The 25,741-nt window shown below is 45.1% G+C and overlaps 1 protein-coding gene across 1 annotated transcript in view; it reads left to right on the forward strand.

Moving 5' to 3' along the window:
* Positions 1 to 25,741, forward strand: part of INO80 (INO80 complex ATPase subunit) — a 534,228-nt gene that overhangs the window by 298,229 nt on the left and 210,258 nt on the right. Inside the window, exons 21-23 of the mRNA XM_078659770.1 lie at positions 3,666 to 3,799; positions 5,057 to 5,124; positions 22,358 to 22,451. Of these exons, the coding sequence (XP_078515896.1) occupies positions 3,666 to 3,799; positions 5,057 to 5,124; positions 22,358 to 22,451 (296 nt within the window). The remainder of the gene's footprint in view (positions 1 to 3,665; positions 3,800 to 5,056; positions 5,125 to 22,357; positions 22,452 to 25,741) is intronic.

Genomic DNA, 25,741 nt, shown 5'->3' on the forward strand with positions numbered 1-25,741 from the left:
TTGATATTCAGCACCCGTTTCTGAATAAATGAGAATGTCATCCAGATAGACGATGACAGTTCTATCCAAATACTCCCTAAGGACCTCATTGATGAAGAACTGGAATGCCGCCGGCGCATTGCATAAACCAAACGGCATTACGCAATATTCGAACAGTCCCTGTTTGGTCTTAAACGCCGTCTTCCACTCATCCCCGGGTCGAACCCGTATCAGATGGTAAGCGCCCCGCAAATCCAACTTGGTAAATACTGTGGCTTTGCGAAGCTGGTCCAATAACACAGGGATGAGTGGAAGGGGGTACTTGTTCTTTACTGTTGCTTTATTCAAGGCCCTATAGTCTACACAGGCCCGCAAGGACCCCTCCTTCTTCGGAATAAAGAAGATCGCCGATGACACAGGCGAGGTGGAGGGACGGATGTAGCCCAAATATAACATCTCCTCAATGTATTCCTTGAGAAGCACCTCCTCAGGTTCTGACAAGGCATAAATACGGCTACAAGGTAGCGGAACACCCGGCACCAGATAGATCTTACAATCAAATCACCGATGCGGGGGAAGACCCTGAGCACATCCTTTGTCAAAGACCTCCTTAAACTCCGCATACTGCAAAGGAACAGAGCTCACTTCAGTCGCCGCACAAGACAAAGGATAGATCCGCTCCCTGGCCTCAACATAACAATGCTTCAAGCAATGAGCGGAATCCAACGTCACCAACCGCTGCACCCAATCGATCTTTGGATTGTGTTCCTGCAGCCAAGGGACCCCTAATACCAGACCAAAAGAAGGCGCATCGATCAAATCAAAGACCACTGCTTCCGAATGCCCGTTCTCGCACAACAGCCGTAAAGGAACAGTTTGGCGGGTAATACATCCAGACGTCAATTCAGTCCCATCTATGGCTCTCACAGGTTCTGGCTGTTCCTTAAGATGACATGAGATCCGTAGTTTCTCAGCCAACGATATATCAATAAAATTACCGGTTGCACCTGAATCCAAAAAGACTGACACAGGGACCCGTTCATACACAGAAAGCAAAAGATGGGCATTGATGATAAAATGCCTTGGCGCCTGATCTACTGCTCCCAACACATCATACTGTCTCATTCGTTCCTTCTGTTGGCAATTGTGTCCCTCTACTTGAACAAAAGCTACCTTCTTGCCATACCCCATACCCGACGGTTTCACAGGGCATTCCCTGGCAAAATGGCCTCCCTGTCCACAGTACAGACACAGATTTAACTCCCTTCTCCTCTTCTTCTCTTCCGGAGTCAAAGGCCCGCGCACCCCTCCTATCTCCATAGGTCTCGGGCGCTGTTTTGCTATCCCCCACTGATTTTGCCTCTGGCTTCACATAACCTCCCCGTGTGACCTGAAAACGACTACGTTCCCCACTTCTCTCTGCCAATCGATGGTTCAATTTGACTACCAGATCAATGAATGCTGCGCAATCCCCAGGTGGATCCACCACCTGTGACACCACATCCTTAAGTTCCTCACAAAGGCCTTGGTAAAACAGGGAAGTCCTTTTTTCTGCTGGCCAATGAGTTTCAGATACCAACCGATTGAACGACGCTATATATGACAACAGATCCTGCCTGCCCTGCCGTAACTTCAAGAGTTCTGCGTCACTCGCCTGCATAAAAGCATGCTTAGCAAATAAGCCCCGCATCAACTCTTTAAATGCCGCGTAATCGTACAATACTTGATCGTCGCTATCAATCAAGGGAATGGACCACTGAGCAGCAGTGCCAGCCAAATATGAGATGATAAAAGCAACTTTAGCCGAATCGTCTGGAAAGGCACCAGGTTTGCACATAAAGTGCAACTGGCACTGGTTCATGAAGGTGGCATACTTCTCACTATCCCCAGAGAACCTTTCAGGGGGAGCCAAGGGCACCGTAACGGGGGTATTAACCGTAACTGCGAGAGGAACCCCTCCTCCCGCAACACTTGCACCTGACCCACCACTGTACTGGAAAGTCGCTGGCTGGATAACCGTTCCCTGCCCCCTTTGATGCAGCTGTTCCCTAGCCCTCACCGCTACTAACTCTTGCTTCAGACCCATATTCTCTTGTCGTAAATCCTGCACCCGAGCCTGCAACGCTGTCAAAGCCCCCATAACATCCTGTAGGGTGGGCACACCCGTACCACCACCCAAGGGATTCCCTGAATCATCATTCATCTTCGTCCGGGCAGTGCGTAACCACTTGGGCTAGTTATTCTGTTGCGGTTCCACCCACTCTGCCCATGCACTGCAGGAACGAAGTGAAGTATGCACCAATCCCCTCTCCCTGCCCATATGACACTTCACAGACAAACAACTATGAGTGTGCCAATGGACCTGAAAAGAGGGTGGTATTAAGGTGACACCAAGTCTTCCACCCTTTTGTAGATAAAAAGACACTGCTCCCGTCTCCTCGCCTCCGCACCTAGGTACACAGACAGAAGGAAATACACATCACCAAAGGCATAACAGTCAAGGTAACCCCTAACCCCCAATAACATTAAGCATGTCCTGCCACCACAATCACCACAGCCAGCTTACCTATAAACAATGCAGGCTTTGCCTCGAAGAGACACAGGAAGCAGCTGGTCTCGAGTCCAATTCAACTTCAGGGACTCAGGAAAAGACTTTAAATATTATATAGTGTCACCCATTCAGAAGGCGATAGCATAGGGGAAAAAAGGAAAAAATGCTCATAGAGCCAGGAGCACACCAGAAAAAACCCCTTTATAGATGTCAAATTGAGGACAACGAACTGAATCCGGCCAGGGAGAAGGAATGAAAAGTAATCGGCTCTCGGCACTCGGTACTCGCGGAATGACCCGAAAAAGAGTCACCTCCGCATAAGGAGATGGAGCGGTACCAAATTTGGAGCGCGTCACGAAGCCGAAGCTCCGCGAGGAATCACGTCTCCTCTGGATTCACCACAAGCAAACAACCCACTCCCGTATCGCGGAGGTCGATAGGAGTCCCTATCTGTAATGACCTCCAGTAACGAGTGCCAAAAAAGGGCTGGGAAAAAAGGACGAAGGGACAAGGGCCAAACTACCTAACTAGGAGGGGCAAAAAGCAAGGAGGGAAGGGGAGGAAAACAGGACCGGAAAATAAGGGCAAAAGTACTCCGAGGGGAGTCACTAAATCAAGACCTCACGAGCCCGTGAGGAAAACTTGAAAAGCAGCCAAGGAGTAATCAATTTCCACACACAACAGCCAGGAACCAGGAACCTTCATAGGAAGCAATAACTAGCAGGGAAATAAAGGTAGGACAGGTTTTTATCCATTTCCTGTTCGATCATGTGATGGCAGTCCATGAACACTAAAAAAGGACTATCCCTGCCCTCGTATCCTAACACATGACACTGGTACACTTACAGTGTCTGTTATAGAGGATACAATGCAGGTTGTCGTGTAAATGACCCTCAGGTTGGAATTTCTATTGTGGGACTTGTTTTGTTAACTAATTAGGCTGGTCCCTTTTTGCTAAGTCCCTTCGAGACAGCAAGATATGAGTTTGTCTGTTAAATTGGCTACTTAGTGGAGAAACACTGCAGAATGGGCACTTTGGACCTTTCATGAAGACATGCGGTGAAGCCTGACTCAGGCACTGTGGTCTTACTGTCACTTTCGCTTAACATTTATATCATGCTCCCATTTCACCTAGGTGTGCAATCATTCCGACTTATTTGAGCGGCAAGAGACCTGGTCTCCACTACACATTTCACTGAGTCCATACCGGATTTCAAAGTTTATCTACCAACATGGACAGATTGAAGTGTTCAACCATTCTCGAAACAGGTTAGTGAACTGAATTTCCATTATCGTGTTCTTAACGATTAAATAATTTATATATTGGGTTTTTATAATCTGTAGACAATAGCAGTTGTATCAGGATGAGAACAAGAATGGGTGGCATTCTTATATAGACCTTAGAAATTGAAACTGTTAAAAAACAGGTATTAATCTTTAGACACATTTCAATTACAGTATATGAAAGAAACCAAGGTTCAGTACAGTTGCTGAGATGCTTGTCTCTTCACCGCCAAATATATTGGTTTTTGAAGTATGCTTTCTATGCTGACTACTCCATTTATTGCCCAAGCGTATTCTGCTACATATGTTGTCTTATATGTCGATAGATTCAATACTCAGACTTAACAATATCCTCAGTTTTGCTGTGTTTGTATATTATTTTAAATTCAAACTCACTTGCATATCTTCTCCTTTCTCTAGTTTCTTTGCCCTTCCTCTTCTACCTCCTTTTCGTCTTATACAACTGACTTCTTTCCTCCCATTTATCTATTCATAGTTCACATGTTCTAATTTCTGCCTGCTTGCTACCCAGTAATGAAATTTTTTCCTAATCAACATCCTTTACCTACTTTCTGTTGGAAAAAAATAATTGACTCTCTTGTAAGCGTGTTGCATTATTACTTAGTTTTTCATTACATAATTGCCTGCTAAAATGACTGTGCATTTTAGCAGGCAATTACGTAATGAAAAACAAAGTAATAATGCAACACACTTACAAGAGAGTCAATGATTTAGTTCCAACAGAAAGTAGTTAAATGATGTTGATTAGTAAAAAATGTCATTACTGGGTAGCAAGCAGGCAGAAATTAGAACATGTGAACTATGAACAGATAAATGGGAGGAAAGAAGTCAGTTGTATAAGACGAAAAGGAGGTAGAAGAGGAAGGGCAAAGAAACTAGAGAAAGGAGAAGATATTCAAGTGAGTTTGAATTTAATTCATCATTACAAATCATCATGCAGTCCTGTATACCAAAATATTATTGGGAATATGTATTTGATGGCTTGGGATATGACTCGAGAACTTGACGATGTAGAAAACTAAGAATTGGAAAAATACCACTAAATTCAAGATATGCCTGTGTCACATTAGGCACGTATTATAATATCTATGCTGTTCTGAGTTCAGGGGTGACTGATTATCACATTGTAAATTATAAAACACCATGAAAAAGATTTGGAGGCCTGAAGCAGCACAAAAATAACAGTGATTTATCAGTCATTTAATTTTTTCATTCTTTCAGGTGGTTACGGGTTATTCTTTCACCATTTGCACCAGAGCATATTCAAAAGTCCCTTTTCCACCGGAAGGGTAAGTTTGGGCATTCATTGTGTGCCAATCTTTGTGTTGATCAGTTGTCCGATTGAGTAGTTCAAGTGGGAAATTATGATTCATTCTAGTTAGTCACTGAGCGCAGTGCTTTGGAAAATGATCTGTATCTGCTAATCGTTTCTACTGACCTTTAATCAATACTAATGTTGGCTCGAGGGATTGGTTCATGTCTATGGTGCACTCATTGTTTTAGGCAATAAAAACAATTCTTACTTCAGTTATAATGTGCACGTTCTTGCGTACACTATCATTTATTTTAACATGCTTTCATTTTAACATGAAGAGTTACAAAAGTTAGTGGCTTCAAAATGTGATCACAACATATTGGAAACATAGCTGTAGCACATGCATTTGAAAACAAATGAAAAAGCATTGCTGTATGTAGGAAACTCGATTATTATTTGGGGAAGACAATTGTCTGTTGCAGTGTATAAGGCCACCACCGAATGGATGTCACACTCCTATGCACTCCCAAACCAATGGAATAAAAGTTTATCTGGGCAACCCTACCCACTTTTTCAGAAGTGTATGTTTGTCCTACTGCAAATAATCCCACAGTGCCCATCCCTGTCAAAATCCAAGTTTGGGAAACCCTTCTCTCTTTGTGCAGAACCTGTATGCCCACCCAGTGGTGTGGCCAGGGTAATGAGCAGCCCCTTCCTCTGTGGTCACTCAAAACCGGTTCTGGGGGTAGCTGTCTTGCAAGTGGATTTGGTGCCAGTCTGGTTATGGGAACAAAGGCTGAAGCCATTCAAGGTGTCACCTAACATTTGCTTGCCACCTTTGAGGTAAGTTTAGGTTCGAGGCATGTGGGCTGCTGAATTCAAATCTATAGCATAGATCGCCGCCTAGTGTTGGGTCCGGATGATTGCACATTGTTGTCCTGGAAGAGTCTTCGAAGTATCACGAGATAGGTGGCTCCTCCCCTGGACTACAGTGCGCATGGGCATCGACTCCATCCCCAGATTGTTTTTTTCCACCATTGGGTTCGGATGTACTTTAGTTCTCTCAGTTCAGAATCGACATATTCTCGAGGCCAAAAGGCCTTTCTTTCTCTCTTTATCGTCGGTATTGTTTGCGTTCGGTGCCCAGTTCTGTTCGGACTCGCCTTCCGAGTTCGACATTCAGGGAGTCGCGTGACTCTTGGAGCTCGAGGCCCAGTCGACGCAGCAAGACCCTCAACGACGCGACATGGAACGGAGCCCGTTCAAGAAGTGTCCCGTGTGCGGATCGAAGTACCCGCACATCGACGTCCACCCGGTGTGCAACAAGTGCCTGTCGCCGGACCACGATGAAGCCAACTGTATGGCTTGTTCCGGGTTTCGTTCGAAGAAAACGATTCGGCTTCGGCGCGTGGCGCGCATGGAGGCCCGGCAGTCGGCCCCGGCACCGGTGGACATCTTCGACAGCGACGAAGCAGACGAACACGACGTTCACCTGCAGATTTCGCCTCCAGCGGAAGAAGTCGAAGACGACCCTCAAGTGGATGTCGGAGACCTACCCGTAGCAGACGTCGTCGACGAGGTAGGAGACGACGATGAGGCCTATGGGGCCATGGAAGATAGCTCAGAGGACGAGCTATGCCCCGTTCGAACTCTTACTAAGGCTCAGGTCGAGGGATCGCCTATCAGCCTTACCCAAGACCTTCTACCAAAATCCACAGCCCCGCCTCCAGGCCCGGCTACGGACACTTCGGCGGAGCCGCCATTGAAGAAATCAAACCGAAAGTGAAACCTTCGGTCTCCAAACACCCTAAAGTGGTTCAGGCGCAATCGAAACTGAAACCCTCTGATCCACCATCGACACCCTCGTCCTCCGGGGTGTCGGGACAGCCCAAGTCGAAGAAGCAAGTCGACCCGGCCAAGTCGGTGAAATCCGTCCAGCCGAAGCAGACTAAAGGCGTCGAGGTGCAGCCCAAAAAGGTCGTCCAGACTCCGTCCAGCAAGGGCGTGGAGCCGAAGTCCGGATTGGGTATCGAGCCGAAGCCGAGCAAGGCCCGGCACCGAAGGCCGCAAAGGGCGTCGAGCCGAAGACCGGCAAGGGCATCGAGCCAAAGGTTGCCCAGGGCACCGCCACAGGCACGCCTCGGACCGACCAACCAAAGTCGTCGACAAGAGAGTCTTCCCACGTTGCTGGACTGAGGTCGTCTGTCGTATCGGCGAAACCGTCCGTTTCATTCACGAAGCAGGTCTCGGACTCACTCGCGTATCAGGGACAAAGCCTCGGCAGAAGACCCCAAAACGCCTTCCGCGCCGAAACAGTCGGTCCCCACCTCCAAGTCTTCGACGCCACTCCTCTTCACGTTACCACCGAAGGTGGCACCGAAGGCATTCGCACCACGGGCGGCGCCCGAAGCGAAAACGCACAGTGCTGTGGGGTCGACGCCTACAGCTGGGGGCTCAACGCATCGACCACCATTGCTGGAGGAACAGTCGGAACGCTTCATCGATGCCTACACTGGGAAGCTTACGCTTTACAAGCGAAAAATTACGGCGACGCCGCCTTTGGAGTCGTATACCATTCCCTTAAAGCGCAAAAAGCCTGCTTCTGATGCACCAGTCTTGGTCGAACCATTGACCCCTCGGACTCAAAGAATTGCCACGCCCTCGCCAACTTATTCCGATGCCGAGGATGCTGGGGATCAGGATGACGAATACAGCTTCCCAACCCACGCTGATCCTGATGCACAACAGGACGCATGGGTGGACACAGGTGACCAGGGTGATCAGGGGGATCAGCAACCCACTCTCGACCCTTAGATATACAATATCAAAACGTCTCCCACTGAGGATTCTGCGGCATTCAATGCCTTGATTGAAAGGGCGGCTAAGAACCACGACGTTGAACTCCATGCTGACCCTGTGGAGGTGGACTTCCTCTTTGACACTTTTTCAGCAGCTGAGAAGACTGTGAAAACTCTCCCAATGCTCAAAGGGGTCCTCAAACATGCAGCGGACATTTTCAAGGAGCCCACATGAGCTAGGGTGGTCAACCCTAGAATTGAAAAGAAATACCGACCGGCACCTGGCGATCCCACTTACATCAAGGGCCAGTTGCCATTGGACTCTCTGGTCGTTTCTAATGCCCGCAAGACGGCAAATTCACAGACCACGGGTGAAGCTCCTCCCCCGGACAAAGAGTCCAAAGTGCTAGAAGCATCGGGAAAGAGAGTAGCAGCTCAGGCGGCCAATATATGGCGTATCTCTAACACGCAGGCACTCTTGGCACGCTACGACAGGGCACACTACGACACACTAGAGACCCTGTTGCAACATCTCCCAGACCAATATAAGGAGGCTGCGGAGATGCTTATCCAGGAGGGGAAGCTCATCTCCAACGCTTCAATAAAGTGCGCACTGGACGTTGCCGATACTGCAGCCAGGGCGATTAACACCAGTGTGATGTTAAGACGACAGGCGTGGCTCAGAATCTCTGGATTTAAGCCAGAGATCCAAACTACCATCCTCAACCAACCAGTTAACCCTGACAGATTATTTGGTCCTGAGGTGGATACCACCTTGGAAAAAATAAAGAAGGATACCGAGACTGCCAAGTCCATGGGAGCTCTCCAATCCCAACAGTTTCGGGGGAGCACTTTTCGTCGCTCAGGCAATAGGGGTGTTTCCAGAGTCCAGATGTCCCAGCAAACACAATTCAATAAAGGTGGGGCGCAATCCTCTTACCCCAAACAGAATAGAGGAGGTTATCGAGGCAACAACGCCAAGGGCAGAGGCAAGGGCAACAACAACTCCCGTTCCTCTGCCTCCAACAAACAGTGACGCCCTGTCACTGCCCCCCGACCATTCCACGCCTGTCGGGGGGAGACTCCAGCGGTTCCTGCCAGTCTGGAAAAACATCACCACAGACAGGTGGGTCAGGAAACTTATCCAGTACGGCTATTGTTTGGAGCTCACATCCACTCCACCCAACATACCACCAAAACACCGTCCTATGTCCACAGAGCATTTGCACTTATTGCAGCAGGAGGTTCTCGTCATGCTGCAAAAGGGCGCTATATAGCTCGTGCCAGTGGAGGAGGAAGGCACAGGGGTGTACTCCCTGTACTTCTTAATCCCCAAGAAGGACGGGTCCCTCAGGCCTATTCTAGACCTCAGGCCCCTAAACCAGTGCATTCTCTCAGAACACTTCCACATGCTGACGCTGCAACAGGTTCTTCCACTCCTCAATCAGGGAGACTTCCTCTCAACCTTAGACCTCAAGGATGCTTACTTCCACATTCCACTCCATCCTTTACACAAAAAATACCTCAGATTCACCATTCAAAATCGGCATTATCAATTCAAGGTCCTTCCTTTCGGAGTGACCACAGCCCCCAGAGTGTTCACCAAATGTCTAGCGACAGTAGCGGCGCACCTCAGGAGACAACACATCCACGTCTACCCTTATCTGGACGACTGGCTTGTTCAGGCAAAGTCGGCCCAGCAGTGCGCCGCCGACATGTCCCACACCATTCACCTTCTTCACAGTCTGGGGTTCTCCCTGAACTATCCAAAGTCGCACCTTCAGCCAGCCCATGTGCGGCAATATCTGGGTGCAACGATCAATACTCTGGCAGCCACGGCTCAGCCAACTTCAGCGCGGATCAACAACATCCAGTCGCTAATCCAACAGTTCCAACCGCAACGCTCGCTTCAAGCGAGGGTGTTCATGCAGTTGATAGGCATGATGGCCTCCTGCATTTTCATAGTCCCGCACGCGAGGTTACATATGCGTCCGATCCAGGAATGCTTGGCACGTCAGTGGAATCAGGCTCAGGGACAGTTGAAAGACCTAGTGTTGGTCACCGGTCGGGCATACAGCTCTCTGCATTGGTGGAATCCACGCAACCTTTGCAAGGGCCGACCGTTCCAAGAGCCTGTCCCACAGATCATCCTGACGGCGGACGCATCTCTCCAGGGATGGGGAGCTCATTGTCGTATATAAATCACACATAATTAGTGTTGAAGTTTGGTTTATTCGTAGATAAGAAGGCACCCTCTAGAAACACATCCTGTGGCACCGGTCAGCGTTCAGTTACTGCTCTAACCGTACCATAACAATAGAACAGCACGATGGTAGATCATGCCGTGGCATGAGGCCATACATTTGAAAGAAAATACAAAGGCGCGTGAATGTACAAGACGCGCGAGAGAAAGGGTAAGTATGGACATAACACACCTTCCTCCCTTACAGAACAAAACAAAAATGAGAAACAAATAATAAAAAAAAATTCCAATACAATTACATATTAAGTTTCAAATTTTCCTTTGACAAATACAATAAAATCAGACATCCACTTGGGTTTTCTTGTAGTTCTTTTCTGCAAATCAAAATCATTGTGATTAATAGGTTGAAAATGTACATCATTGTTATCATCAGGTTGAATATTAACATTTTGACAAAATTCATTTTCTATACTGGAACTACTGGTTGTAGCACCATTATCATGACTAGTTGTACTTCCATCTAGATCATCATCAAAATAAGAATTATTTGAATGATTCGAAATACAAGTCTTGTTGTAAATTGTTTTATCAGCTTTAAGAATAGCAATCCTGCTGAGATTCCATACTTTGTTATCTGATAACCTTACTGAATTTTTCAAAAGTTCAATGACTTCAAAAGGGCCCATAAACAAACTTTCCCCTTTTTTGACCTTCCATGGTTTTTTAACTTTTACCATCATACCAACTTCTACTTTAGGATCAATTTTAGAACCAAATTTCTCATCAAAGTATTTCTTATTAACACTATGAGTATGAGTAAGATTTTCCTTAACTTTCCTAAAATCTACACTTGAAGAAGTAGATTTAACTAGCCATGACGGATTCACTTTAGTTCTAGGAAGTCTTCCCCTCATGATTTCAAAGGGAGAATATCCAGTCATGGAATTCACAGTAGTCCTATACATCCATACTTTCTTAAAAACTTCTAATTCCCATTTTTTGCCTTCATTTCCAACAGATTGTATTGCACTCTTGAGAACTCTATTGAATCTCTCTATAACCCCATTACCACTGGGATTATAAAGAGAGGTAGTGGAATGCATTATTCCTAGTCTTGTAAAGTAATCTTTAGCCTTGTTGGAATTAAATTGGACTCCATTGTCTGTTATAAGCTTAACAGGTAAACCTTCCTCTGTGAAAACTCTATCCAAAAAACACAAAACAGATTCAGTATCTATTTTCTCAACAATCTTGATAACAGGCCATTTTGAAAAAATATCAATAGCTGCAATGATGTACTTTGAGTTACAGCCAATAGGACCCATAATGTCCATAGCAACAGTTTCCCACGGGTTGTCAGGAATTACGTGTTCACCCATATTGGGTTTGAGCGTAGTCAAAGACTTGTCAGAATTAGCACATGTAACACAATTTCTGACTAAGCATTCAATAAATAAGTCTATGCCTGGCCACCAAAATAAATTCTTGACTTGCTGTTTAGTCCTGACAATACCGCTATGACCCTCATGACCCTGTAAAACTATGGTCTTTCTCACACCATTTGGTGGAACAATTTGTTCACCTCTCCTAATGATATTGTCATCATATGAAAGTTCAGATCTCACTTCCCAGAAACTCTTAAGTTCTGAACTGATAAACTTCCTATCAGGCCAAACACCAGTAATGCAATCTGCAACACATTTCAAAATCTTATCTTCCTCAAATTTCTTCCGCCATAGAATCTGATCAATAGAAATAGGACCTTCATCATGAATCATGGCAATCTGAAAATTATCCCACTCATTATGCAGATCTTCCTGAATGGGTAAAGGCATCCTAGACAAAAAATCAGCAGAGACATTGTCTTTCCTTGGTACGTATTGTATATCATAAACAAAATCCTGTAACCGCATAGACATCCGTGCAATGCGGGCTGAAGCCCTCAACATGCCTTCAGTAGTAAGTAAACGTACCAAGGGTTTATGATCACTCCTCAATATGCACTCCTTACCCCAGACAAACACCCTGAAGTGCTCCAAAGCCCAAACGCATGCTAAAGTTTCTCTTTCAATTGTGGAATACTTTTCCTCAGAAGGAGTGAGGGCTCTGGAAGCATGTGCAATAATGATTTCTTTACCATCCTTTGTTTTTTGTGTAAAGACAGCACCTAGTCCCTTTGAGCTAGCATCAGTAGTGATGATATTTTGTAAAGAAGGATCAAAACAAGAAAGTGCAGAAGCAGAACATATAGCATCCTTTACATCACTAAATTCTTTCTCATACTCTTCTGACCATACAAAGGTAATTCTGTTCTTGATCAGTTGTCTGATGTTAAATGTTCTACAAGAAAAATTAGGTACATATTAAGCATAGAACTCCACTAGTCCTAAGAATGACCTTACATCATCTTTAGACCGGGGATGTGGTGCAGATTTAATGGCATCCAAAAGATCAGATTTAGGTTTGATTCCCTCTTCACATAACTCATGGCCCAGATAATTTACTGAATGAACACCAAACTTACATTTTTCATGTTTTATGGTGAGACCATGAAGATTACGTGCTTTCAAAACATTTTCCAAAGAAGAAACATGTTTTTCTTTACTGTCACTGAACACTAAACTGTCATCTTGAAAACAGACAGCATCTTTGCAATCCTTCAAAATGTCTTGCATTACCCTCTGAAAAATGGCAGCTGCTGACGCCAACCCAAAAGGCATCCTGTTAAATCTAAAGCATCCAAATGGGGTGATAAATGCCGTGAGATCCTTACTTTTTTCATCAAGTTCTATCTGATGGTAGGCAGCTGATAAATCTATGGTTGAGAAAAACTTAGATCCACCCACAGACGATAACAATTCAGAAATGCGAGGAAGAGGAAATTGATCCACAACAATATTGTTGTTAAGGTGGCGAAGATCAATGCAGAGCCTGACCTTGCCATTGGTTCGTCTGGCAACTACAATGGGAGAAACCCATTCTGATGATTCAATTCTTTCTATTATTCCTTCCTTGACTAATGTATCCAACTCATTTTTTACTTCTTCTCGAACAGCAAAAGGAATATTACGTGTTTTATGTACCTTAGGGCACGCATTTTCTTTCAATCGAATTTCATGTTTAAAACTAGTTAGCTTTCCAATGTTCTTTTGGAAAACATTTGGAAATGTGTCTAACATCATAGAAGAAACACCATTCTGTTCATCTACTAACATTACAGGATTAGGACTATTAGGATTCAGAATGATGTCAAGTTTGCCCTGATCAAACCAGCTAAGAACTGAAGGACCTTTCTTTGAGATATAAAGTTTTGCAATGCATTTTCTATTCTTGAACCTGAAAACTAGTGTTCTAAATCCCAAAATATCTATTCTCCCTCCTGAGTATCCTTCAGGGCTAATATCACTCTTCTCTAAATGACTACCTAATCTATTTACAAACAACTTTTTCCATACTGATTCACAAACAATAGAATATGGTGAACCAGAATCAGCATACATGTTAATTTTGACACCCCCAATGACCATATCACATAACGGTTTCTTCTTAATCATATTGCTGTCAACATTCAATACTGCTGTATTAGATTCTTTAACATTCAAGACAAATGAACAATTATTTGAATCATTAGAGAAAGCATCATCCTCACTGTTATCACTTTGTTCAATGCATTTGACTTTTTGGTTGTTTTTACTCCTCTTGCATGCAGAGGTAAAATGTCCCATCAGACCACAATTGGAACACTTCTGTTTCAAACCAGGACAACTTTTGTTGTTAGCTAAATGTGATTTGCTATTACATCTGTAACATTTCAAATTACGTTCCTCAGAATTACCTTTTGAGTTAATTTTTTTTGGTTGAAAGTCCTTATACTTTTTTTCAGATTTTGAATTAATTTTTGAGACAATTTCTTTACTAATCGAGACATCTCTACTCTTAACCTGTTGCGCACTTCTGCAAGAAAGTTCTGCTTTCCTGACAATAGCTATGACAAAATCTAAACTCTCATCACCATTTATCCACAATCTTTCCTGGACATTTTCATTACTAGAATGCATCACTACCTGATCTCTAATTAGGTCCTCTTGTAGATTTCCAAATTTACAATCCAAAGCTAAGGTTTTCAGAGCAGAAACAAAATTGTCTACTGATTCTTCACTTAGTTGTTTCCTTTGAAAGAACTTGTATCTTGAAATGCCAATGCATACTTTGGGAGAACAATACTTATCAAAGTCATATAAGGCTCTGTCAAACACATTCATATCACCACTTGCTTGTGACACAGGCAACTGATTGAAAGCTTTCAAACCCTCTGGTCCTAAACTGTGTAAGAAAATACCTTTTTTTTCTGGAGGTTTCATTTTGCCATTTACATCTAATGTTTCAATATAATTTAAGAAATAAGCTTTCCATTCAATCCAAGGCATGCATGGAGAACTACCTGCTGCCCAGTAGCTTTGAGGTGGAGAAAGAGTATAACCTTGTGCACACATAATGGTGATAAGTGCTGAGAGTTTAAAGTAAAATATACACACCTTGTTATCCCTTATGTTTAAGTAAACTTAAGTAAACTTAACTATTCAATTCTAATTAAATATTAAATAAACATTCTTATGAAAAAAATTTGTTTTCATTCCAAACCCTTGTAAATCAGATTTGTTGAAGAGAAAAAAAATCCAGAAGTAGTCAATCAGCGTAAAAATTGTAGTCATTCAATAGTTATACATGTCAAAAATAGTTATTTGACTAGTAGAGAGAATTCTAGACACTCCGTTGGTTTCAACGATGAACTTGGGAGATTAGCGTCTAAAGGAAATGAAAAGAACGATCCAGTAGTCACTTCCTCAGTTTCAATGAATGGGGTGTGGTAAAACACGCAGAAGTCACCTCTTCAGTTTCCTCAAAAGGAAAGCGGCAACGTGTATTCCTCACACTTGAACGGGAAGTCACCAAAGGTAGCGATCCACACTCTTCACGAGTCAGCGCACCAAAACACCCGAAGAGGAGGCGCCGAAAAGTTCTACGTTCTTTGGATACAATCAGACACCCGAAGCGAAAATGTCCAAAGGAACAGCTGGTAAGCTTCACGATTCCCGTAGTGTCCTTTTGTTTAAATTAGATCCCACTACGTAAGTTTTCAATTATGATAAGTATAGTGTAGATCGTTAGAGAATTCTCTTCGAGGCTGTTAATTCTGTAAAATCAGCATTTCGGTGCTCGTCACTGAAACGAGTTTTTTTTTTTTTTTTAAAGGATGCCTCCTTAAAGATGATCCGTCCCTCGTCGCCAACTTGTCGTATATAAATCACACATAATTAGTGTTGAAGTTGGGTTTATTCGTAGGCACCCTCTAGAAACACATCCTGTGGCACCGGTCAGCGTTCAGTAACTGCTCTAACCGTACCATAACAATAGAACGGCACGATGGTAGATCGTGCCGTGGCATGAGGCCATACATTTGAAAGAAAATACAAAGGCGCGTGAATGTACAAGACGCGCGAGAGAAAGGGTAAGTATGGACATAACACTCATGTACTCCACTACACAGTGCAGGGACTATGGACGATGCAACAAAAGAAGATGCACATCAACTACCTAGAACTGATGGCAATCTTCATGGCACTAAAATCATTCAAAGTACATCTGTGCAACAAGGTCGTGTTGATCCGGACGGACAACATGACAGCCATGTACTACATCCCGAAGCAGGGAGGTACACACTCTCCACAGTTGTCTCATCTGGCTCAGAGCATGTGGAAGTGGGCCATTCAAAGGAACATCTTCCTCATGGCGGAACAACTCCCAGGCACGGACAATCAGATGGCGGACCTGCTCAGCAGGTACAGCCACCAGATGCACGAGTGGGAGATACATCCATCAGTACTCCGCCCGTACTTCCAGAAGTGGGGTCATCCACAGATAGACCTGTTCGCCACAAGGGAAAACGCAAAATGCCAAAGCTTTGCCGCCAGGTTCCCTCACCCACAGTCGCAAGGCAATGCGATATGGATGAACTGGTCAGGCAGATTTGCGTACGCTTTTCCCCCAGCACCTCTCATACCGCTGGTGGCAAGAAAGCTAAAGCAACACTCGATGACTCTCATCCTGGTTGCTCCAACGTGGGCACGCCAGCCATGGTACACCACGTTTCTGGAACTCTCCGTGGTACCGCATCAAAGGCTACACCTCACGCCCAAGCTTTTGACGCAGAGCCATGGCGACATTCAGCATCCAGATCCGCAACAGCTCAACCTGGCGATCTGGCTCCTGAAGTCTTAGAGTTTGGCTACCTTGACTTGCCCCCTGAATGCATGGATATCATATGGGAGGCAAGAAAACCCACCACCAGAGCCTGCTATGCAGCAAAATGGAAGCGGTTTGTCATTTACTGTGCATCACACAACATCAACCCGCTAGATGCATCCACTCCCAACATCATCTGCTATTTGTTACATCTCTACAAATGCAATCTAGCATACGCTTCCATCAGGATTCACTTATCCGCCATAGCGGCTTATCTCCAGAACAGGCAGCATCTCTCCGTCTTCAGAGTGCCTGCCATTAAAGCCTTCCTAGAAGGCCTAAAGCGGGTCATCCCTCCCAGGACCCCGCCGGCTCCTGTATGGAACCTCAATGTGGTCCTCACCAGGTTGATGGGCCCACCTTTTGAGCCTCTACATTCATGTGAGATTCAGTTCTTAACATGGAAGGTGGCTTTTCTCATTGCCATTACGTCTCTACGACGTGTTAGTAAGCTACAGGCGCTCACTGTACAAGAGCCATTCATTCAAATTCACTCCAACAGGGTGGTGCTACGCACTAACCCTAAATTTCTTCCTAAAGTGGTTTCGCAGTTCCATGTCAATCAGACCATTGAACTGCCCGCATTCTTTCAGAACCCAGAAACAGTTGCCGAAAGAATGCTCCACACTCTTGATGTCAAACGAGCCTTGATGTACTACATCGATAGGACCAAAGACTTTAGGAAAACACAACAACTCTTTGTTGCCTTCTCAGCCCAGCACAAAGGCAACCCCATTTCCAAAGCAGGTATAGCCAGGTGGATCGTTAAGTGCATTCAGATTTGCTATCACAAGGCTAAGCGCACTTTAACGGTCCCTCCAAAAGCCCACTCCACCCGAAAGTTGGGGGCCTCTATGGCTTTCCTTCGTAATATCCCTTTGGAAGATATTTGTAGAGCAGTCACATGGTCTACACCACACACATTTACTAAACACTACTGTGTAGATGTGCACTCCAAGCAGCAAGCAACTGTGGGGCAGGCTGTTCTTAAGACACTTTTTCAGACGTCTGCAGCTGGCACAGGCGGCCGCCGTTAATGGAGGGACTGCTATTTATTCTATGCTATAGATATGAATTCAGCAGCCCACATGCCTCGAACTGAATATGCTACTTACCAGTATGCATCTGTTCTTGGCATGTAGGGCTGCTGACATTCATATCGCCCGCCCTCCTCCCCGGCGCCTGTAGCGGCTGCAGACTTTTTAACACTTACTCTTAGCATGGCCATCGCTTACACTATTACACTCCATCTTTGCCACAATGGCTAAAAACAATCTGGGGATGGAGTCGATGCCCATGCGCACTGTAGTCCAGGGGAGGAGCCACCTATCTCGTGATACTTCGAAGACTCTTCCAGGACAACAATGTGCAATCATCCGGACCCAACACTAGGCGGCGATCTATGCTATAGATATGAATGTCAGCAGCCCTACATGCCAAGAACAGATGCATACTGGTAAGTAGCATATTCATTCCAAGGCCCAACCCCAACTGGTCTTCTTGACAGGGTAAGAAAACACTTTCCCACCCCTAGGCCATTGCCTGTGCTCCGGCGTCAGTTTTCACAACGAATACAGGCTGAGCAGGTGCTAGAGAGCTAATGCAAATTAGCCTCCAGCACCTTTAGCCCAGGTAAAAGAAACTTTCTAAAAGGTAATTTCCAATATAATTAATAAAAATCCAACTTCACCATTAGATTAGAATCTTCCGTATGGGTCAAATGTTTTAGATTTAAGTATATAATCTATACTTGACCTTTCCTATGTACCTGTTGAGACTGACCAGTGACAGTGTTTTGGGCCTAGTCACTGGGGGTACGTGCAATTTCAAATATCAAAGGAGTTCCACTCTTAAACGATATGGGGCAATTCCTTGAGGGCAGCAAGGTGTGCTTATTGGTGGCTTATTTATTATCTAAAATCAGTATTCCTTCCAGTCACGAGGGTGATTTTGACAGGCCTGAAGGGCATGTTTCAAGCTGCTGCTGTCAGGCTACACAAGGTAGGTCTGAAGCCATTTTCCTACTGCCACTGTAGTCGCTGGCACAACAGGTCCTCCAGTCCACAAGTGGATTTTAATTGTCCATAAATGGGTGTATTTCTGCAGGAACTTACAAGAAAGTTAAATGTGCCAATTAGGTTTTATAGTGGATTCACATGCTGTGCATTATTCTCCAATCTACTTTTGCAGTCTTTTTTCTTGTTTGTTGGGTGTCGACTGTTTACACCATTTGGTGCCTAGTCCGATCTCCTCCTGACAGAAGCCCGTCCCTGAAGCCCCTGTGCACAGTGTCCATCTTCAAGATCTTTTTTAAAGTTGTTAGGTCTAAAAGCATTGCTGAAAACTATCAGAGCGGACAAAGCAATGGCCCCTCAAAGCAAATGTTAAGTTCCATAGAAAAATCCATCACCATAGTAGAAGGACACAGAATTAGGTGGGACTCGTGGGAGGCCCGGAAGTGGCCCCCCTGCTGTGATGGAGATTGATAATGCCCCTTTCCGATTCTGCCCCGAGTGCCACCACATGTTTGTACAGAAGAATAAGCCCTAGATATACCATCTGCCTACCAAAAGAATACAATACCAAAGCCTGCAAGGCTTGTGCAGAGTTAAAGCCCAAGACATTGAGAGCAAGGGAGAAGCAGATACAGGCACACTATGTCATGCAGGGGCAGAAGGAAACTCCATCGCAGAGGGACCTCAGATTGTCGAGTGAGGAGGAGGTCAACATCGCCAAAGGAAAAGGTTTCATATTGAAAACGAGGTCATCAATATTGAGTGGGAGCACAAGAAACATTAAGAGAAGTGGGGGCAGGTAGTGCTGAAAAAATCGGGGGCGAGTGAAATGAGAACATCAGACTTCAGAACCCAAAGGATTTCCTTGGCCTCGAAAATCTCACCGACTGCAGGCAAATCGAGGTCGCAAGAGCCCCTCAGGTCCCACACCAAGGACACCGCTGGAGGTTTACCCTTCAAAAAGACACCAGCCTTGAAGTATGACCAATGTTGAGACAAACCCAGAAGGCAGAAGCCGAAACACACCAACTGAGACGCCGACGCCAAATAAAAGAAGTGCTCGAGATCAAGGGAGCAAAGAAACGGCTCAAGGTCGAAATAGCTGTGATTCTTCAAAAGAAGAAGGACTTTGGCAACTCCCTTTGAGAATTCTGTATCCCATAAAGCCCTCAACTGAAAATGTATAGGAGAAAGACGCAGGCGACATGAACCCCCTACAGATCCCAGAGCCACACTAGGAAGAAGAGCAAGAGATCTTCTACAAAGAAAAGGTCTGTTAACCAAGACGCAGAGCTTGAAGTACTTCGAAGAACAATGGCAGGATCTTCGGGTCATTTCCCCTGTAGAGGGTGTAGACCCACATCAGTCGGATCCTTCGACTCTGGATGACATAGCCATGTACAACCTGATTGTCAACAGGGCAGCAGACCGATATATGATCCAGTTGGAAGAAAAAAAAGGTTACAGACATGCTTTCTACTTGAGACACTCCTGTCTTCACAAAGCAGATGCCAATACCTGCCAATGCTTCCTAGCATTCTGACGAGCCAGCAACCTGCAGGTCAGTGACACCCAGGGTGGAGAAAAAATATAAACACTCCTCGAGGGACCCTGCGGTTGCGGACTCTATCATCGTGACCACCACTATAAAGAGAGTGCATATGCCAACTTCCTAAGGGCGATCCCCGGATAAAGAAAGAAAAAGATTGGAAATGGTGGGATGACAATTCTAAAGGGGGGCCGCCACCCAGTGGTTGTAGGAAAGTGCCCCTATTTAGCATGGTCACCCCACTTTTTGTCTGGCATCTGATGCAATTTTGACTGAGGTGCACTAGGTTCCTGCTAACCAGGTCCTCTGTGCCAGTGCTTTTTCCCTAAAACGAGGTAACTGTTCAATTGTAGCCCAATTTGCAGGACCTTTAACATTCTGTAAGTCCCTAGAAAATGGTACCCCTGGTACCGAGGGCATGGGCACTAAAGAAAGTCCCTAAGGGCTGCAGCATGTAATGTGCCACCCTAAGAGACCCACCACCACACTTATGCAGACTGCCATTGCAGGCTGGGTGAAATGGTGCAAACAAGTGGGAAAACATGACGTGGCGCTCACCCTGTGTCCCATGCCCACAGACACTGCATGCAATATAGGTAAGTCACCCATACAGCTGGCCTTATAGCCCTATGGCAGGGTGCATTATGTTACATGTGAGGACGTATCTGCATGAGCACATAAGCCCCGGTGCTGTCTAGTTCAATTACTAGATAGTTCAAGTGAACAGGGAAGCCATCTTAAGTATATGTACTGGGCACTGGACAGTACAAGTTCCTCAGCTACATGATGGCTTTTATGAAACCTCTGGTGTTTGATATTAAACACCTTGTCTTAGTAAATCTGTATGGATGCGAGCCACCACAGACCAGTTTCTGACCCCGTGCAGGTGAGAGCCAGCGCTTTCAGAGTTCATAAACAATGTCTGCTCTTGCAGGAGGTGTTTACACCTCCTTCAGCAGGGTGACTAGTGATTTAGCATATCCTGGCCAGGGGCTTCAAAGCCCCTGCCACCTTTGATATGCGACCCAGCTTCCCCCAGACCTGGGAGATGCCACCCCCTACCCTCAGACCGATTTGGCACCAGGACAGGCAGGAAATTAGCTATGCAAGTGAGCTTGTTGCACCTCCAGGCTAGTCACATGCCTAAGGTGGGCTGCCTGATGTGCTTCACGAAGGAAGGATTTCACCATCTTGATTTTGGTGGAATTAGGAACTTGGGTACAGGGTTATGCCCACTCCCCGCATGAAGTGGCCATTTAGGGGGTGTATTGGTCCATCTTCCTACCGGGTATGGACTTTACCTTTACAGTGGAACACAGAACTAGGACTGGCCATGCCAATGCAGATGACTTTATCCACTTAAATAATGAAGACTCTCTTGGGAAAGGTTAGTCTCATTATCTTTCATTTGGGGGTGGGGGGGGGGGGTGTAGGAAATCGGAATAAGGAGGACAAAGAAAAGCTGAAGAACACAAGAACGGTAGACTTGGTGCCAAACCGTGCCTGCCTGCTCCTGTCCCGACAATGGCAAAGACCCGACTCGTCCTGAAGCTGTGTAGCCACCCCAGTTCAGACATGGCCATATGCCAGATCAGTTGACTGGGGGTGAGTGCTGGCAGTGTTCAACACTCCTTCCATCATCCCCTTTGGTTTTGCTTTGTTCGCCCTAAGTTGGCAGGGTATGCCCAGACGTGGGTCCCTTGCTCACTTTGCCACTGGATTCAAGCTAGCCTGGCTGATGACAGCTGATTAGCCAGAAACCGGTCCCAGGAAGCTTGTTTCTGGTACAGGGACGACATGGCTTGGCAGTTCGGGCTGGACTGTTCCCCTGAGGTACAGGGTCAGACTGATTTACATATGACCATGTCTGAACTGGTGTGGCGGAGTGAGCTAAAGAATGATGATGGATTAAACCCAGATCAGTTGACTGGGGGTGAGTGCTTGTAATGTTTAACACTCCGTCCATCATCCCCTTTGGTTTTCCTATGTTATATAGAGAACCAGCTTCCTACACAGTGCACTCTATGGCTTAGTATTATTGTAGAAATTCCAGTCATTGGACTCCAAAGAGCATTCCTTCTGTTAGAAAGATTGACCATTAATTACCCTTCAGTCATTAGACCTCTGGAGCCCATGATAATCGGTGTCCGTAAGAACATGGAATTCCCACATCTGTTGGCCTTTTGGGGCCCTGTATTTTGCACTCCCCCATGCAATCCTGTTCAAGTTGCCATATGTTTCTTGAAATGTTAGTTTCTATTTTATGCCAGTCTGACCCCTCATATATTCGACGTTTGTGGTATGGCATTTGATGGCTTTATCAGTTTTCAAATATAGGAAGATAACCTGCGCAAACTATCAAACCAGGTTTTAAATGTACTTTTGCTTTCTTTCTTTAGATACTCATGAAGAAAGCTGCTTCTCTTTTCTGCGGTTTATTGATGTTTCCCCAGCAGAAATAGCACACCTCATGCTTCAGGGCCATTTGGCAAGGTAAGATCCCAGATTTATAAAAACATGGTAACTTTACGTAGATAAAAAAAGAGTAGAAATATTTTCGTTAAAGAATTGTTGGTCTTGCAACCTATTTGACACGTAAATTATAACACAAAGAATATTCTATTCTATTCTGCAGTAATTGTGTAGCACATGTCTACCTGTGGGCTTTCACAGCTACCATAGAAAAGCCCAGGGATGAGGTTACTCCCTGAACAGCCAGGTCTTCAAAGCATTGCAGAAGCGGAGTTCTTGCTGAAAAAGGCCAAGTTTGAAGGGGAGGGTGTTCCAAAGCTGGGACGCCAGAAAAGACGTGGAACGACTACCCCAGCGCAAACTCCTAATCCTAGGAACCTTGAATAGGTGGGCAGAGGCTGATCTCAGAGGCCTACTGGGCACATACAGAGAGGCTATTGATCCTAGCAGTGGAGACATGCCAGTGTGGTGCACAGAATGGTTCGCACTTTTCAAGGGGCTTTGACAAATCACCAGGTCCACTATCTGAATCTTTATGGACTCATACTTCAACATCAATACTGCAGAGTGTTAAAAATAGCGGCATTGTACTTCTTTTTACCACTGTGGGCCAGTCTGGATCACAGGTACATCACCTATTGTGAGGAAAAGTATACTTCACAAACAAGTGCATTGCAGATGAAGTAGGAGCTCTGTGTAGGAAAGTAGGATCTGCTTTCATGGTCACCCCCACTTTTTGCAAGTGTCATTATGTTTTACTGACTAGTCTGACTGGGATCCTGCTAGTCCCTAGTATATGGTACTAAGGTACCCAGGGCATAGAACACCAGGGGTCTCCCATGGGCTGAAGCATGTATTATGCCACCCATTAGAGAGCACTCAAATTGTGACTACAGACCCTACCATTGCAGTGTATGTGTATGCTGGTGACAGCACCACTTACGACCGATAGGAGTTTACTTATATCTGAGGTCACTACTCTTAAAACCTATAAGTAACCCCTAATAAAGGCCTGCTTGTTCGGGGCCTGCAGTGACTTACCTGCTCCTGGTGAATCACTTGGACCTTGCTGCTCCCGACACTGCACCTTTTTCTACAACTAGGATGGTTGCAGCTGCCAAGGCTTGTTGGTGCCCCTGCCGGTCACTGACCCTTTGGCTCTTGACATCCAACGTGGGACAGCTTGTGAACGGCTCCTGGTCTTCCACAGCATCGCCTTGTCCGCACAGCTGCAACTTCAAGGGCACAGTCACCTCTCCTGCGTCTCCGACATCGGTGGGCATTCATCTCCCTTGCCTCCTAGTCACTCCTGAGTGGCATAAATTCTGTCCCCTCTGCTTGCAGGTACCTCTCATCTTGAATCCACCTTTGGGTTTCCTTCGCCAGCAGCATCTTCACTGACTTCCTCGATTGTGGTCTAAGGCGGTTTCCGACATCACTTCGCACCTAGGCACCCGGCTTCCCTGGTGCAGGTATCCTGGTTCATGGGGTATCCACGGGTGGGGTGACTATCCAACCTTCCATCTTGCACTGGGCTTCTTCAGGGTGCGCTGGGAAGGGTCCTTTTTCTTTAAAACTGCAACCGCAACTTACCTAATGACTTACAGTGAGCACATGGTTGTTTTTTCACTCTGCACATGACCTCCGTGGGGTTCCTAGATACTCACCATGGGTGGTTCCTTGGGTCCCCGCCTCTTCTACGTCTTCTAGGTCCATTCTCTACTTAGGTCGTGGTTCGCATTCCACTATTTTTATATATGGTTTAGTCTCTCACTGGTGCCCACTGTGTGTTTGTGCTACTTGCTTATTCTAATGGCAAAGTATAGTGTTAATAATAAATACCTATTTTTTTAAACTACACTGTGTGGTTCTTTTTCACTTAACTCATACCAAGATTAAGTACTGGTAAAACAAGCTGCTTTACACTCCTTGTGGACTAAGCATGAAGGCTGCTCCCCACAGCTACCAGTTAGAGACCTTTCTAAGGTTGTCTAAGACCTCCTAAATCACCATAAGGGTTGTCTGGATTAGTGCAGGGTGCTACACTTACATACGTGTGCACCATATACTAAGCCATCCTCCTACACTCTGCTCTGAGAGCTGGCTTTTAATGCATGGAAGCATACTGCACGATGGGCAATAGCAACAATCCTCTTATATGGCCTCATTTTTATGGTGTTAAATCCTAGGCCCTCCAAGGACATTCTCTCTCCCTCTGCAAATGTTAAACCATTTGCCTTCAGATACAGTAACCTTATATATGGGTTTTACCTTAATTAACCTTTGGGCATAGTCATAGGTTATATGCCTAGTATTATGCTAAACAATGTTGGGTTAGAAATTGGTAAAAAACAAAAGGAGAACAACTCTTTGGGACTGGTGAATTCATCATGTCCCTCTGCAGTTCCAATTCCAGCAAGTCCTTCCTCCTCTTCTCCGATGTGCTTAAAAGTTCTGGATAGAGCATAATATGAGAAAATGTTACTTTCTTTAACGACAAAGATTACTCTGTATCTACAAAGCTTAATTTTTCAAAACAGCCTCCTTTTTCCATCACATCTGTATTAAAATCACTGAAGAACATTGCTCTAAAATGTTGCTTTTGTTGATGTATATTGTATCTCTAGCCCCTTTCTAAATTTGACAGTAAACTGCCATAGATGCTCTTACCTAGTCTTGAGTGCACTCGATTTGTATGCTTAGTGTCCGTTTTAAAACCTTCCAGGTTGTCTTAGTAAGATTTTAGTCCTCATATATGTGCAGATATTCAAAGGTGTTTCTCTCTCCACTCTCTCAGGGAGCCAAGAAGTGTAAATGTTGCTCTCTGAAAAAACAATCTTGTTCTAGGGTGCTCTGATGTGCCTTAGTATTGGACGATCCTCGACCTCGTTTTCCAAAGTGGAAATATTTATTTTCAACTTGAGACATCCTTGGTTTAAGTAAAAAAGAGAAAACGAACTCTTGGTTCCCCTTCAGATGCAATTCCCCTTCTCCATATTCTTTATTATGGCCAATTGCCTGATTGAGAATGACTGTATGAGCTTTACGATAAACATGACCTTATCATGAATGAACCGTTTATCCACTTTATCCTCCTGATGCCTTTCTGATTTGGCCTTTTTACTTTTACTTGGGCTTTAACTGGCTATGACTTTTCCTGAACCCCTCACATTTTGTCAGCCATTCATTAATTGTTTTTATATTTTTCTGCGCTTGGACCAATTCTCTAAAAACGACGTATCTTATTGAATAGGCATCAAACAGGGCAGGTAGACAGATATGTCACTCTTCCGCAGCCACTCCTTTTAAAA

Source organism: Lissotriton helveticus, chromosome 9, assembly GCF_964261635.1.
Source record: "Lissotriton helveticus chromosome 9, aLisHel1.1, whole genome shotgun sequence".
Classification (NCBI taxonomy): Eukaryota; Metazoa; Chordata; class Amphibia; order Caudata; family Salamandridae; genus Lissotriton; species Lissotriton helveticus.